This window comes from Notechis scutatus, chromosome 5, assembly GCF_049901735.1.
Source record: "Notechis scutatus isolate UNSWTSFEM ecotype Mainland chromosome 5, rNotScu1.2, whole genome shotgun sequence".
In the NCBI taxonomy this organism is placed as follows: domain Eukaryota; kingdom Metazoa; phylum Chordata; class Lepidosauria; order Squamata; family Elapidae; genus Notechis; species Notechis scutatus.
In genome coordinates this window covers 85,190,117-85,206,801 of record NC_142013.1, presented here as the reverse complement: position 1 = coordinate 85,206,801, position 16,685 = coordinate 85,190,117, and the positions used below count along the sequence as shown (strand labels likewise).

At 40.7% G+C, this 16,685-nt stretch overlaps 1 protein-coding gene across 2 annotated transcripts in view; it reads right to left on the bottom strand.

The window, feature by feature from the left end:
* LIMS1 (LIM zinc finger domain containing 1) overlaps positions 1-9,245 on the bottom strand; it is an 82,618-nt gene extending 73,373 nt beyond the window's left edge. Inside the window, exon 1 of one of the 2 annotated variants that reach the window (XM_087967217.1) lies at positions 8,732-9,245. In XM_087967217.1, coding sequence (XP_087823343.1) covers positions 8,732-8,766 — 35 coding nt within the window. In that variant the 5' untranslated portion in view covers positions 8,767-9,245. The remainder of the gene's footprint in view (positions 1-8,731) is intronic. The other variant, XM_087967216.1, reaches the window with a different exon arrangement.
* Between the last annotated feature and the right edge of the window lie 7,440 nt (positions 9,246-16,685).

The following is a 16,685-nucleotide window of genomic DNA, read 5'->3' as shown; positions in this document are numbered from 1 at the left end:
CCTATTGGCCCAGGCGACCGTGGTTTGCGGACCTCCGCAACCTATCAGTAGCGCCCCATGGCGGATCCCCCGGACAGGGTCTCCCTCTCTCAGGGGCCCCTTCTACATCCGGAGCCTCAATGGCTACAGTTAGCCGTCTGGAAGTTGAGCGGATCCGTCTGACTAGCGAGAACCTATCAAGCCATGTCATCGACACTATTTTGGCCGCCAGGCGACCCTCCACTACACAATTTATGATGCCACTTGGAAGGGGTTCTGCAAGTGGTGTAGTGGGTCCCAGGTTGACCCTCTCTCTCCCTCCGTGGCTCAGATTCTGGAATTTCTTCAGGAAGGCCTTCGCAAGGGGCTTGCACCTAACACCCTGAGACGACAAGTCTCTGCCCTCTCAACAGTGGTCTCCTGTGATAACTACGGCTCCCTTTCCCATCACCCCGGGTTAGATCCTTCCTTAGGGGTGCCACCAACCTGTGCCCTCCCACTGTTCACAGGTTTCCCACATGGGACCTCAACAAGGTCCTAGTTTCTCTTACACGTTCTCCGTTTGAGCCTTTGAGGGAGTCATCTCTTCAGTTCCTCACCTTTAAGGTAGTTTTTCTAGTAGCCATCACTTCTGCTCGTCGAGTGTCGGAATTAGCAGCTCTGTCAGTCAGGAGCGATCTATGTGTGTTCCATGCAGACCGGGTCGTCCTGCGGCCTGACCCCACTTTCCTACCCAAAGTTAACTCGCCCTTCCATAGATCTCAGGAACTGGTTCTACCAAATTTTTGCCCTAGACCCTCCGGGAACAGGGAGGTTCTTTGGCACACCCTAGATGTTAGACGGGCCTTGCGTATATATATTAAGCGCACTCAGTCCTTACGAAGGTCGGAATCTCTTTTCCTGTCCTTTCAACCCAAGACACTAGGGCTCAAGGTTTCTCCTTCCACTATCAGCCGCTGGATCAGGGCGACCATCGCCAGGTGTTACCTTTCCCATTCTCTGCCGGCACCGGTGGAATAACTGCCCATTCCACCAGGAGTGCAGCCACTTCGGCGGCCTGGGCCACACAAGCCCCCATTGCTGACATTTGTAGGGCAGCCACCTGGGCCTCTCCGTCCCCGTTTATCAGGCATTACAAGATCGATACGTATGCCTCAGCTGAGGCCTCCTTTGGCCGACGGGTCTTACAGAGGGTTGTCAATGATCCGGAGGGGCCTTCGGGCCAGACGGAGTCCCACCCATAGGACAGCCAAGCTTTGGTATGTCCCACAGTCTGGATGCTCCGAGCGGCTCGAGGAGAATGGGGCGTTGGTCCTTACCTGATACGCCCCTTCTAGGCGAGCCGCGAGGAGCATCCAGCCCCACCCTAGCATCTCCGTCTGGTGGGGACTCCTGTTTTCAGCCAAGGAGCCAATAGTTGATTAGATAGGATTAATAACTTCTCTTCTCGTTATCGCAAAAAACTGGGGAGAGCTGCGCGATGCCACGTGGGAGGGCGGAGCGTTTCCTCGTCTAAAGCTCAGCCTGAAAGAAGAGGACTCAGAAGCACATCCCACAGTCTGGATGCTCCTCGCGGCTCGCCTAGAAGGGGCGTATCAGGTAAGGACCAACGCCCCATTTACAAGCATCTTTCTAACCTCTTTTCCTAAAATTAGTCTGTTCTAAGCTTTTAGTTAAGATATTATTCTGAACGTATACTCAAAGTCCGCACATATCTATTTCCTAAAGTTCTACAGTGGCACCATTTACTGTCACTGAATTGTTTTTTCCCCATCAATTTTCTAATCTTCATCCATCATAAATATCATAATTCCAAAGGTGGTGCTGAAAAAGAAAAGGGAGGGCTCACAAATGCAGAGAATTTCAAAATTGCATTTCCATTGCTTTATAGAAAAGAAATCGTTGTTTTTTTCTGGACCTGACAGCCAAATCTCCCTCATACCACAAAACTATTTGCTCCACCCTTGTTCTTTTCGGGTTCTTTTAGCTCCTCTCTTCTTCTGTGCCTAGAAGACTACTGGGAGAAAAGAGTCTCACTTAAGAGATCCAAGCTAATTGCTAACATTCAGTTTTGGAAAAGAGGCTAAGGGCTGTACAGAGCTAGTTGAGAGCCCTAGGTTGCTTCACTCCTGAAGGAAAAGAAAGAAATAAGAATAAGGGAGGAGCAATTTCCAAACTCATCTGCAGTCCAACCATGTTAGTGAAGGCTTTCACAGTCCTGTAGCTTGAGTTAACAGAGGAGCAAGCCTTTCAGAAGGCTGGCCTAGCCTGCTGCACTGAACTCCAAAATCCCATGCTCTGGCTCATTAACCTCTTTTGCTTATTGCTTCGTAGGACGGCCAGAATTCTATTGCACCAGGAAACAGCCATTGTACTCACACTGTAAGAACTCCCATTCATCCAGACTTCCACATTCCTTTCTTTTAACCAGGCCACTTTTTCCTGCACTACTTTTAGCAATTTTTTTTTGAAAATCAGCTTCATTTTGGCTTTAAATTTATTGTTATGCAGCAGCCAAAAATGAATAAAAAAGCAGGAGGCAAAATGCTAATGCAGAGTAAATAAAGGCTAAATTTGATTTAATGCCTTGTTTATATCAGTCTGTTTGTGAATCAGTTATATTAGTTATATATTACATTTTATATCAATTATCTGTTTGTGAGAAAAAAACAAAAGGTTGGACTAAATGTAAAACAATGGAAATCCTTCCATTGTTTACTTTTTCATATTTGACAAACTGATGGCATAATTAAGAAACAAATCCTGTTGAGAGTTACAGGTCATAACAACAATAGCACTTAAGACTTATATACCACTTCATAGTGCTTCACAGCCCTCTCTAAGCGGTTTACAGAGTCAGCATATTGCCCCCAACAGTTTTGGGTCCTCATTTTACTGACCTCAGAAGGATGGAAAGCTGAGTCAATCTTGAGGATAGGACTTCTGGCAGTAAGCAGTGACTTAGCCTGCAGTACTGCTTTCTAACCACTAACCACTATAGCTCATAATGATCCACAAAGGGAGGAAGTCCAAGCTATTTAAGGCTAATAAGTTCAAAATTAGAACTCTTAATTGCAAAGAGTCCATCACTGAGACTTTTGCAAGAACAATGATAACAATACAAAGAGAAAAGAAACTACATCACAGCTGAACTGAGATACAATGCTTAATCCAGAGCAGGGGGTCTTCAAACTTGACAGCTTTAAGACTTGTGGACTTCAACTCCCAGAATTCCTTCTCCAGTCATGCTAGCTCAGGAATTCTGGGAGTTGAAGTCCACAAGTCTTAAACTTGCCAAGTTTGAAGACCCTTGATCCAGAGCAAGAATGATATTAGGAAACAGACCAGTCATTTCATGTAACTTTGTTACCTTTTGAATGTGTCTAGTTTTGTGTTTAGTTTTGCAAAAACAGATGTCGTAAGAAAATATTTTAACCATACAAAATCTGCAGATGATTACTTGCTATTTAGATCCTCGGAATGTGAATATATAAGCTACACAGGCAATTAAAACCCCAAAAGGGACTCAGGTCCAGATTTAATTCCCCCTGAACTGAAAACAAACCTAGTTTGAATGAAGTTGGCTGTACTTTTCACTTAGGTTGATAAAACTTTGCAAGTCAGACAAAATAATTCTAAGTGCCGCTTCTTTGGGGCAGGTAGAAGTCCCCAGATGACCTTTGATGTTGTAACATTTATATCTATAGCCTGCAGAATTCATGTTTTATTGATAGCAAAGTAGGTTATGCATGATTACAGGTCTTTTTTTAAGCATACATGCTGTATTTTAATTTTTATTATGCAATCTCTCTCTCTTAATAATTTAATGAAGTATGAATCAAACATGCAAAATACAGTTTGCAAAGGATCCAGGAACAGCATACAAAATATGTACAGCCTGAATGACAGAAGTGAAAAAAGTGACATGACTGAAATCTTTAAATATATTAAGGGTATGAATAACATTCTAGAAAGCAGCATTTTCAATATTAAACAAAAATCAAGAACATGGGGGCATAACCTCAGACTGAAAAGAGGGAAGTTCAAAAGTAATGTTAGAAAGTATTACTTCACAAAAAGAATAGTGAACACTTTGAATTGACTTTGAGTAAGGATAGTGGGTCAATCATCAGTAATGTAGTTTAAAATGCTTGGGATAAACGCATGTCCATCATCTGACAAAAATATAAAATAATAAAAATAAATAATTAATAATTAAAAATAATATATAAATTCAAAACAAAACCAAAGAGCAGACTTAATGGATCATTAAGATCTTTTTCAGCTGTCATTTTTCTGTTTCTACGTAATGCTCAGTTTCTTACAAAATGAGAAATGCATGTAAACAGATTGCTTGACATCTCTACTTTTTCTAAGAAAAATGATCTTGTGAAGGAAGAAAACTACATCAATGTATCCCACAGAGGAGAGGAGAGAAGAGGGTCTTTTCCAAATTTGAACAGATCCCATTTTGTTTTAGGAAGTTCAAAGAGTAGGATATTGGCTTTATGGAAAAAGCTATTTTTAAATATTCCATTTTACTTGACAAAGACATTAAGAAAGCTTTTACTAAAATAATTTCCACTTTGTACAGTAAATATTACAGACCAGAGCTGTTCTATTGAAATAAGAAAAGTCAACAGACAATGGGGAGCAGGGAAATATAGAGAAGGGATATATAATTTCAACCACGTACAGACAGACCTACAACCACAATTGGGACTGACCAAGATGGTTAAGTGAATCACATTCAATTTCACAACCTTGTTTGCTAGCTTGTTAAGTAAATCTATGCAGTTGTTAAATGAATCATGTGGCTGTTAAGTGAATGGGGCTTCTTCCATTGAGTTTGTTTGTCAGAGGCTTGCTGGGAAGTTTGCAAATCAAATGGTAATTGCAAAACCCTGGGGTGCTGCAATTATTGTAAATGCATGCTGGTTGACAAGGGCCCAAGTTTTGATTACATGACCATGGGGATGTTGTAAGCACAGAGACTTTTTTCGGTGCCATTGTAACATTGTATGGTTGCTAAATGGACTGTTGTAAGTTGAGGACTACATGTACCAAAATTATGGTTAGATGGGTTAACAAATGTGGTGGACTAGTAGCTTTGATGCACTTATTTGAGGACGGCTTATAGCAATCTATCTGCTAGATCAGGGATGTCAAATTCACATCATCCCATTGTCACATGACCTATCGTGACTTTTTCACCCTTCGCTAAAACGGGGGTGGCCATGGCCAGTGTGTGACGTATCTGGGCCGCGGGCTGCAAGTTTGACATCCCTTTGAAAAATCTTTAATAATAGATGGATAACATGAGCATGTAGGAATTTGAGGCACCAGTGACTCTTACAAATGACTTCATATGCTTTCTGAGTATATGGAGCATATTATACGGATATATTAAATGGAAATGGGTTTTTCCATTGAAATAAATGAAATGAGAATGAGGCACTTAACTGCATGTAGTAAAATATAAACTCAAATTTCCCTCATTCAAAAGTACAAAGTGTGCATTTGTGGGATAATCTATGCATAATAGGATAAAAATGAATGACTAGCATGTAAGAGTTATGCTGAGGTATATTAAGAGAATGCATCAGTATTGAATTATAAAACAAATATATTAAGAAAAAGTGAGTGGTCTAAAAGAAAAGGGAAAAGTCACGACTGAAGAAACTGTTGGGATCCTGTAATAGAGAAAAGTGAGAATTTTAAAGAAGAAAACATGTATGAAGCTGGTGGTGACATGGTAGAAACAATCATAGTTTGCAAGGGGAAAAAATATGGGAAACTATAGTGAATGAAGTTTTGAGGTAAATTACTTTCACTGTGTTTCCTTTATCTCATGATTTTAATTTACCTTTTTGTGTGTTTTCCATACCCCAAAAGAGAATCACAATGGGCAAGATGTGTAAAAACAGTTCTCTTGACTGCTTCACATATTACTGTTATTTTATTTTACAGATTAGTTCATATATTATTTTTAACTGGTATACATGTGATAGAAAATGCATTTAGAAAAAATGTATATCACAGAGGTAATCTTATAAAGACAGCTGTGGAACTGTAGGTCGCTGCCTGTTAAATGTATATTTTTTGCAAGCCATGATTTGTGGCGTTGTAAAGGAATGTATCAATTGGCATCCATTGCTGAATTCCAAAACCTGGCAAACTGAAGCCCTCAGGCTAATTTCACTTGAGCTTTTGTCCTAACTTCAAAACATATGCAATTAATCAGTTCAGACTCCTGGAAGAGCTATTTATCCCTTTCCTGTAACTTTGGCTTGAGAAAGAAACAGGGCAGGGAAAGCATGCAGAACAGTGGCTATAAAAGGCATCTGGGTAGTCTTCTTAGTAGTGAAGCATCATATTGCATATATTTCTGCTCTTTCCTCATACTGAATCATAGTGCATGTCTGTCTATTGGAAGCAAGGGGTGAAAGTGTAGGATCCTTTCAGAGTTACGTGACTGGAAGGGAGAAGCACAGAGAACGGAGAAGCCACCAACCTTCTGAGCCACAGCCTCTCACATAGACACACGTGGTGAGATTTTCCCCCCCCCTCCATTTTTTAAAATCTGCAGCCCCATGGCTGATTTACCCTATTTTTCCAGTAAGATCTTTTTCTCACAAACTCTGCCTGACATACTACATTTCATTCCATTTGGTTCAGCTTTTGAACTGTAGCCTAAGTCTTGCATTGTTAAGTATATGTTATTTTTATTATTATGGTTCGTCACATAGTCAGCCAGATGTTCAGATTGGAGTTGGCATTTTTGTCCACCTATCTAACCTTTCCCAAGGACCAAAGATAAACAGGCCTGGATGCTTGATGGTATTAAAGGCATTACTGCAGGATGTAAGCTGTTCTGAATAAAGCTGCCTTTTGCAATTGACTGGTGGTGAATTTGTCAATGCCGATGGTGTTCAAGTGGTGCTCTGGTTGTTTTGGGACTGCACCCAAGGCATCTATTACTGTTGGTACTATCTCTAATTTCTTTTGCTATGGTCGTTCTATTTCAATTTGCAAGATTTTGTATTTTGTTGCCCTCTTCAGTTCCTTCTCTTCTATTCAACTGCCTCCAGGTGCTATCAACTCAACTATCCAGACTTGTCTTTCTTATTGACAATTGTTAAATCTGGCATGTTATGTGACAGGTGCTTGTCTGTTTGAAGTCTAAAATCCCAGAGCATTTTAGTTCCTTCATTTTCTACGGCTTTCTCTATTTTGTATTTTTATCTCACCATTTTATACATACCTTAAGGCAGTGAACATATCTAATACTACCACTCCTATTTCCCCCACAACAACAAAAGTTGGACTGAGAGAGATTCCCCAAAGTCACCCAGCTGGCTTTCATGATTAATGACAGCCTAGAACTTGCTCTCTCCTGGCTTTTAGTCTGGCATTTTAACCTCTATAGGTAGTCCTCAATTTACAACAGTTCATTTACTGACTGAAAATACTGAGAAAGTGGCTTAGGACCATTTTTCGACCATTGCAGCATCTCCATGCTCATGTGATCAAAATTCAGATGCTTGGCAACAGATTCATATTTTTATGATGGTTGCAGTGTCCTGAGGTCATGTGTTTACGTTTTGTGACTTTCTGACAAGCAAAGTCAATGGGGAAGCTAGATTCACTTAAGTGTTAGTAACTCAACACTGCAGTGATTCACCTAACAACTGTCAAGAGACGTTGTAAAATGGGGCAAAACTCACTTAACAAATGTTTCACTTAGCAACAGAAATGTTGGGCTCAATTGTGGTGATAAGTCAAGGACTCTCTGCACACCAAACCGAAAAGAAAAACAAGTTTTACTTCCAACACTCCAGTTGGGTTAGATTGGAAAGAATTAAAGAGAGTATCAAAAGGATCAAAGGAACAGAGGCGGTGTCTTTGATCTCGGCCCCACCCACTTCTTGTTCCTGCCCCGCCCACCGCATGGCTCCCAACAGATTTTTCCCCTTGAGGTAAACGTGGCTTTCCTCACCGTTGCTGGCAATTTGCAGCCACGTCGAATTTAGAGGAGGGGTTGGGGGGAAAAGAAGAAGGAAAGTGTCCGATTCCTTCCCAGGACAGCAACTGCTCTTAAACTTCTCATTTACGCCTCTTCCTTTTCTCTCAGTTGCCTCCGCGTGTCTGACATAAGGTGTCTGCCGCCACGAACGCCAAATACCGTCCCCTCCTGGGCACCGGCCCGGCTTGTCTCCACTTCCCCAGAAAAGTTCTCTTGGCCCCACTTCAGCGCGCACTCTCAGCTCGCCGATTTCTTGTTCCTCGCACGAAGCTCCCTTCCATTTGCTCCAACCCCAGGCGGCGTATTTCTTCGGCTGCCCGCCCGCCCCCGCCCCCGCCCCTCAACCAGATCTCTCCCCAGCCCTTTTGGCAGCACAGCCCTCCGCCACCCCGGCCCCCCTTTCTTTCAGGAGCCTCCGCCGCCTTGGCGCGCGCCTTCCGGAGAACCTGGATTCCGCCTCCCCTCGGCGCTGCGGCTGGTGCAGGAGGGCGCGGTGGGATTATCTCATCCCTCTTTTCTCCGCCCGGGAGGGAAGGGGATGCAGCCTCCCCGAAAGTTACGAGAGGCGGAGAGGAGGAACCTACTACAGCTTCTCTCCTCCGAGGAGCCGGGAAAGAAGCAGAGGGAGAGAGCACGGGGTCGAGCAGGGACGGCGGCCCGGGTGGGTGACTTTCAGCAATGAATGAAGCGCTCGGGCGCTGTCAGAGGTATCCGGGACAGACTTACCTGTTGGTCATCCCAGCAGCCGCCACCCCCAACATCGCGAAACCCAAGAGAGCAAGAGAAGCCCCTCAGCCTAAAAACAACTTTCTTCCCTCCCTTCCTGGCTGGTTCGGGCGCTCTTCGGCTTTTCCAGGCAAGTTCCGCGCAGCAGCTGCAGGCGGGGCCGCCCCCGCAAGGCAACGCAGGAAGCAGGAGGAGGGAGCCGGGAGGCGGCGGCGGCGGAGGCAGCAATGGCGCGTCACTGCCCACACCAACCCAGCCCCCCCCCTCCGCGTCTGTTCCCGCGCCGGCGAAGAAAGGAAGGCCGGCGAAGTGTCCTCGGGACGCCTGGCGAGCAAACCCAGAGAGAGAGACAGAGAGAGAGCTTCGGATGGGTGGCCGCAGCTTTCTGGCCGGGGGAGCCTTTCTAAGAGTTGTTCCTTTCTCCTAGCCATGCGAGAGATAACTGACCACCCACAGCTTAAAAGTTGCCTCAACCCACAAAAAGGTCCGGACTAGAATTCGTGTGTATGTGTCCGTCCCGTATCTGTGTGCTTGTTCGTGCGCTTTTGAGGCACGCGGGGGGGTGTGCATGTGTGTGTGTGCTTCTTTACTTTCCCGCCCGCCTTCACCTTTGCTGTTTCTCTTTTCTTACGTTGTTGATTCTTCGCCTAACACCCTCCTCCCCCTTTCGAATCCTGGACTGGAAGTTCTACAATGTGTGGAAAAGGTTCTCCTTCCTAAATCCTACTTAGGTCGCTTCAAGGCAAATAATTATAAACAGGAAGCCTGGTCGCAATAGTTAGAAATCCTTCTGGACATTTCTTCCCATACTTAAAATCCTTCCCCCACCCCGCCCCTTTTATGTCAGAGTTGTCATTCAGAAAGACCAATAATGGATGGAATCAGATGTTCCCATCTGAAGAATCTTGAAGAATAGAGATGATAGTTGTTCTTCTGGGTGCCCATTTACTTAAAAGAGTATTTCTGAATAAAGACTTTGATTACCTAAATGGCCTACTGAAGTCATTGAATTTTATTTTGTGTGTGGTCTAGAATTACGTCACCCTTTTTAAAAAGAAACCATTAAGACTCAGAATAACAGTTTGATATCTTTAGATCGGTAGCATCTTCATTCTTCATGGTTTTCAATAACCAAAACAAGAACATGTATTAACGTTTTAGATAGCTGGTGACAGCAGTAGTAGGAGTTTAACAAGAATTTAGATAAGTATTTAGTGTACTAATAGTTCAAGGTTACAAAGATTTGGAAGCAACTGCAACAACAAATACATGCCCAGAAGCAGAATTATATACTTCCTTGTTAGCACAGCAAAAATGTCATCTAAAAACTAAATGTCTCCAAACTGCTATTAAATTGAGCCTAACTGCATTTAACGAGAAGAATAATTAGAATGGCAAGTCTGAAGGAGAGATTAGATAGAACATTTTAGCAATATGCCGGAAGGAATATCCACAGCTTCCACACTTTTTAAAAGAGTTAAAAACTATTGGCTTTCTAATTCATACAACAGATTTGCCAGACGCATGTTATAATAATAGATCATTCAAACAAGATTTAAAAACTCAGGTAAGTGATCATTCAAATTACTGGTATATACCCTACAAAATCGTCCAAGCATTTGGGAAAGTGTACGTAGTAGATTTAGTTGCTTTTCACTCCACAGATAGGACAAATGTTGAGCGCAAAATTTCTGTTGTTAAGTGGGACATTTGCTAAGTGAGTTTTGCCCCATTTTATGACATTTCTTGCCAAAGTTATTAAGTGAATCACTGCAGTTGATAATTTAGTAATCTGGTTGCTAAGTGGATCTGGCTTCCCCATTGATTTTTTCTGTCAAACAGTTGCAAAAGGTGATTGTATGATCCTGGGACATAGCAACGATTGTAAGTATGAACCAGTTGCCAAGCATCTGAATTTTGATCACATACATGATCATGGGGTTGTTACAAAGTTTGTAAGGGTGAAAAATGGTCATAAGTTACTTTTTTCAGCGCTTTTGTAACTTTGAACTGTTGTAAGGCGAGGACTACCTATAATCAGAACAAGTGTTGACTCTCATCACTTATGTGAGCATCACCTTTTACCACAGATACTTTACTTGGCACTTTGATGATTTAAGATAGTAGGAAGAAGGGCACAAAATATAAAAACAAATTAATTAACATCAACATAACAATCCAGCAGTCAGAAAGGTAATGGTGTTTTAATCTTGCCATTATATTTTAAAATGATGGATTAAAAACCAGACCAAATTGAAAACACAAAGCCACCCAATGCTCTGAAGAATTCTTTGAGCATCTGGTGTACAGAGTTGGAGGAGTAAACCCTTAAAATAATCTAGTCCAAAACCATACAAAGCACCTGGAAACACATCGAGGGGATAGAAATGGTCACCATTCACTGTGTTAGATTTTTAGTTTGGAGGTAGTGATGCCTTCTTAAACCAAATTTAATAATTGAACTAACGTCCTGAATAACAATCCTATTCACCCCATCCAGCCACTATACTGGTAAATATTTGCATGCAGAATCTACTATACAGTACTGTGGGTCTGTATGCGTGTGCATTCGCATGTACGTGCACCTTCAAGTAAATTATTTAACTCCTGGTGACTGTTTTAACTAATCCCTGCAGGTTTTTTGGCAAGGTTTTTCTGCAGTGCCATTGCCTTCTTCCTAGGGCTGACACAGAGGGACTGGCCTAGGGTCACCCAACTGCTTTGTACCTAAGACAGGACTAAAACTCACAGTATCCCAGTTTCTATCCTCATTCATTAAACACTGGTACTATCAAATATTTATAATTATATATTTTAATATTTATTAAATGAAGAATGATTTTATACATATTCGTAGTATCAACTCTCAAAATGACTAGCTGAAGCTATATTCTTTTTACTTCATTTCTGTCATTCATATGGGGGGAGGGGCAACTATGGGGTGTGGGATAATTTTCTCCCAGGTGCCAGACGTAATAGCGATATGGCCCATGGGAATCAAGGTGGTCTCAAGAGAGCTCATAATGGCCAGAGGGAGTAGCTGAGCAGCCTGCCATCTAACTGGTTGATTAATGTGACCAGTCATAAGTCAATGCCATTGTAACTTTCAAGGGTCACTAAATGAACTGTTGTAAGTCGAGGACTACATGGTCTACATTGTAAGTATTTTCTCTGAGTAGAAATCACACTATTTTTTGTATAATTTTAAAACAAAGCCTTAATATATGTATTTTATTGTATAAGGTTTAGTGGTTTCTGCAGTCCAGAATTACTTTAGGTAGCTTGAATCTTAAAAGGGTAAAATAAAACAATAAACAGAGGAAACCATGTATGTCCAGAGAAGACAAACTCCATACATTAAGTGCACTCAACAGATCACCCCAATGCTTGGGAAACGTCAGTTTTTAAAGACTTCTGGAATATCACCAGAGTAGGAAAAACATGGATATCTTCATAAATGTTTCCTTTGGCTCTGCATCCTAATTCCAGAATCTTCCCTGTTTCCAACCTCTTCTAAATCAACTTGAGAATTAAATCCATAAAACTTTTTTTCTGTACCACAAGCTCATTCCAATCAATTCCATGCAACAATACTTGTGCAACAAGTACCACAATTAAGAATCTCTAGAGTCTAGACCACTACAGTATGACTTTAGATTGAATTGAGCCTCAGATTTCAGTGCATTTGGAGGGGAAAAAACCACATAAAACTACATCAAGCTACTGGTTAGGAAATGGTTGTACGTGTAGCGTGTTGGTGACACATATTTTATTTACAACTATTGTCTCATCATCTCATTCTATAGCTGAAAGAATCAAGGGAATGTGATAACCAACAAAAGTTTGAACTCCCAGTTGGCTCTTGCGGAACATATCCCAGTTTTTTTCAATGTACAATCTGGTAAAGCCATGGGATGGATATAGTGTCACAAACGTTTCGACCCAATTTTAATGGTATTTTGTATGATGAATGGAATTTATCTTTTAATTCCTCTGCAATCTATTATGTTTTATAGTGCTATGTCTTCTATCTGTGTTCATTGAGCTCACTTTCTGGAAATGATTGAGCCTTAACCCAAAAAATTTGGAACACTATGAAATAAAATGTGTACAATACACGTGTACAGGTTCTTTAGTTTTTGAAGAGATTTGAAAAAGAATGGAAATAATACCATGAGAGTCTGCAGTAAGCCTTTCAGAAAATTAGCTATGCATGTTGACATTTCACATTGTATTTGAAGGAGTGAAAGCAGATTCATCTGTTTCCTAAAATAGCTCTTTAAAAGGTAGGCATGGCTGAATGATATATTATGCCCCACTGAACAAAAATAAAGCAAGATTACACTTAATATATTGACAAAGGTATGTTAGTGATCACTTTAACTTCCTTTCTGATTCACTACCAATGTTCTGTCTGAACTTTACTAAAGATCCACCTTAAGAGTTTCATTTCAGCCAGTTGCCTCCGGATTAAGCAAAACAAAAACAGCCAAAATGGAATATTGCCCTTTATTACTCCACCCATCCAAATCTGTTTTTAAAGTGTTTATCCATGAAACAAATTTTCAGGATTCATCCAGAAATTAAGTAGTGTTTTATATTGATTCCTGTATTAGTATTAAATAACTATTTGTTTAAAATATTAGACACGCATCTCACAAGCCTAAAATACATTATATTAGTATAACTGGTGTGCTCACATTTAGGTAGAACACTGCAATATGTATTGTATTGTATTTGCTCTGCCAGTGTAACACATTAGCTTTAAGAATATTTATGGCAGTAATCCAATAACTTTGACCCAAAAGTCAAAGTTATGCAGCTGTGTTGGCAGCTCCTGATGTTCCTAGTAGGCATTTGGTAAGAATCCAAAAAACACATAAACCCAAGTCAGTAAATCACAACTGACACATCAGAGCCCCACGTGAGAAAAAATACATTGCAATATACTCCATCTCCATCTGTATTTTCAAATCCACTTGATCTTTAAATATCTCAGGTGCTTTTTGATGCATGAGAAAGGCAATCTGAAAGAATGTGTTGTTCTTTAATCCCCCCGTTTGAAAAAGGACCAAACCATCTTCTTTTAAAATGATGCCAGAACTTATACTATTTTTTTTTCCTATTCCAAGATGATGGGAAACATAATGGAAACAATTTTGGACCATTGTCCTGCTAACATTCATAAGTACCAACTACCAAAAGATTTGTACACGTTAAAAAAGATGCCGTCCAGAGTTAGGTTACTTAGCTCTAGTGCATGGAAATGGCAACTTTACTGTCTTTACAAAAGCAATTTGAACTGTATAATTTACCACTGGCCCCACACGATCCACAAATTTACTGTACCAGCAGAAGATAAAAAGTTTGTCCATTTTTGTGTTCCTGCTTAAGGTTGCCAAAGAGTCAGTATTGAAGTTGTTGTCCTAACATTACTGTTCAGGAGGAGAAAGTTTCAAGTGATCCTGTTGAAAGTGGTAAAAGTAGTCCCAACTTACAATGATGATTGGGATCATTAAATGAAGCGGTTGTTAAGTGAGTTGTATTCAATTTTACAAACATTTTGTGCTGCAGTCATTAAGTAAATCATGTGGCTGTTAAGCAAATCCAGCTTCCCCCATTGACTTTGCTTGTCAGAAGCCCCCTAGCAAGTTGCAGGTGGTGATCACATGATCCAGAACTCCGCAACTATCCTAAATATGTACCAGTCCCCAAGTTGGGGGGGGGGGGGGGGAGCATTGCGATAAGATAGAAGTGCAAGGACTGGTTGTAGGTCTCTTTTTTCAGCACTACTGTAACTTTGAATGGTTGTTAAAACAAATGACCACAAACTGAGGACTACTGAATTTTTGACAGGGAATTTGACAAGATAGCTTGGCTTCCACAACAAAATGCATGGAAGCTTTTTAACGTATGCAGGTGACCAGAGACAGTTAATATCTGTCTTGGTGATAATCTTGGATTTAATTGTAGAATTCTATTATTTTCCACTTTGGTCTATTAACAAAGTTAATTGTTTTCTCTATAGCTGCAGTGTACATTTTCTGTTCCTCCAGTATTTCCACATATTTTTGCATTAATGCCATCCTTAGTTTGTCACAGGTGATTAAAAATGAGCTATAACATTCTAAATAAACATCAATATTCTGTGATACTTCTCTCTCTATATAGATTTGATGGTTCACAAAAAGTATTGTCTAACTGTCTTCCTCTTTTTTTAAAAAAAAGATGCAACAAGCAGCTAAATTGTGCTAAGATTACCTGGGATGAGTAGTTGTCATTTTTTCATTCACCCTTCCATCAGATAAAGCAGAGTTGCCCAATTCCGCAGGGTGGGAGTGCAAGCGTGTGTGCATGCATCTCCACTTGCACAAGTGGCGAGTATGCGCACCTGCTGCATGCACAAATGTAGCACATGGACATATACTCGCCTGCTGCTTGCACAAGTGAGAATATGCGTGCATGCACCTACACTCACTGGCCGTTCCCACAGCCCAGTTGCAAATCACTCATGATCCACTAGTGGGCTATAGCCCACAGGTTAGGGACCTCTGAGCTAAAGCATGAACTCATGGGGGAAGAGGAGTCAACCAGAATATATGTACCTAGGAAGCTATTATGGTAAAACTATACAATAGTTCAGAAGGTGTAACAGATTTTATTCAGATGAGACTTCTTAATCTAAGACAACTGTTCCAGTTTGAATGCTTTTGCTTCAGCAGGAAATAGAAAACACATGTGTAGGCTAATCTAAAACAGTTAACAATTAAATTAAGAACGAGCACTGGGGCATCACCTTTCTGTGTTGGTTGCTTAAATCCATTCAAATTATGTCTCATATGGTATTATCTTGCTAATAGGCAAATACTGTAGTTTGGTTATATATACAATGTTTTCTAAAGAAACCAAATCTAGAGTACTCAGAAAGACTCTTTAGAGACTTCAGTGACAGATGAGCCAAACCGGAAAGGGCAAGAAAACAAGGCTCTACATTTATCTAAGAATACAGTACAGACAGGAATATACCCATGTAGCTAGGCTTTGAGAAGGTAATTGGGTATCTTGTCTGTTACCTTTTGTAATTTGCAGCACTGTTAATAAATTCAGATTTGAAAACAAGGCTATCCTCATCAGTATTTCAGTGTGGTCATGAGACTTAATTAAATAATGCAATATTCTGGAAAGCAAAATTGGAAAGTCGCAAGTCCCTTCAATTAGAAAAGATGAACCATAATATTTATTAAATAAGAATGTAGTCAATTCTCAACCATCCCCAAATCTATCCCTATGGAAGTTTTAAAGGAACTACAATACAATTAGGGCAGGGAAATTCAGTGGTGTAATTTTTTATTAAAAAAATTGTCAGGTTTGCACCGGTTATGGCAGAATGTTTATATATATATGTATGGAAAAATAAGCACACAAGTTGTATTGTGGTAGAACAAAGATGATTTTGTTCCAAAGTCCTCTACATGCCTCTTCTCTCTCATCATTATCAGAATGCTAACTTGTTAAGAAGGATGTCAATGGACATATCTTCTCCATTGAAATGGTGATTTATAGATGTAGACCTGCACCTACAGTTATAGCCACTGGTCATGATGCTAGTCACAATGATGTCCAAATAATGTATATTGTTATTACATCAGCACACAAATGACATGATTATGTAACTAGTTCTGTAATCTCTGACCCTTATATGTACAATGTGTCATTTGCATGTTATGACACGTTGCCACCTCCTAGCACCATCCAGTAGTCACAGATCTCTCTCTCTGTCTCTCTCTCTTCCATCCCCAAGACAGACAGAGTTTCACTATATCCAGTGAACATTTGGATGCCCTCCCCCACCACCCCCCAGGACAAGAAGATCATGCCTTTAACTTTGTTTTTCTATTTTTCTGGAAACAGCTTTACATACTTTAAAAATAGCACTCAATAAACTTTTACAAAC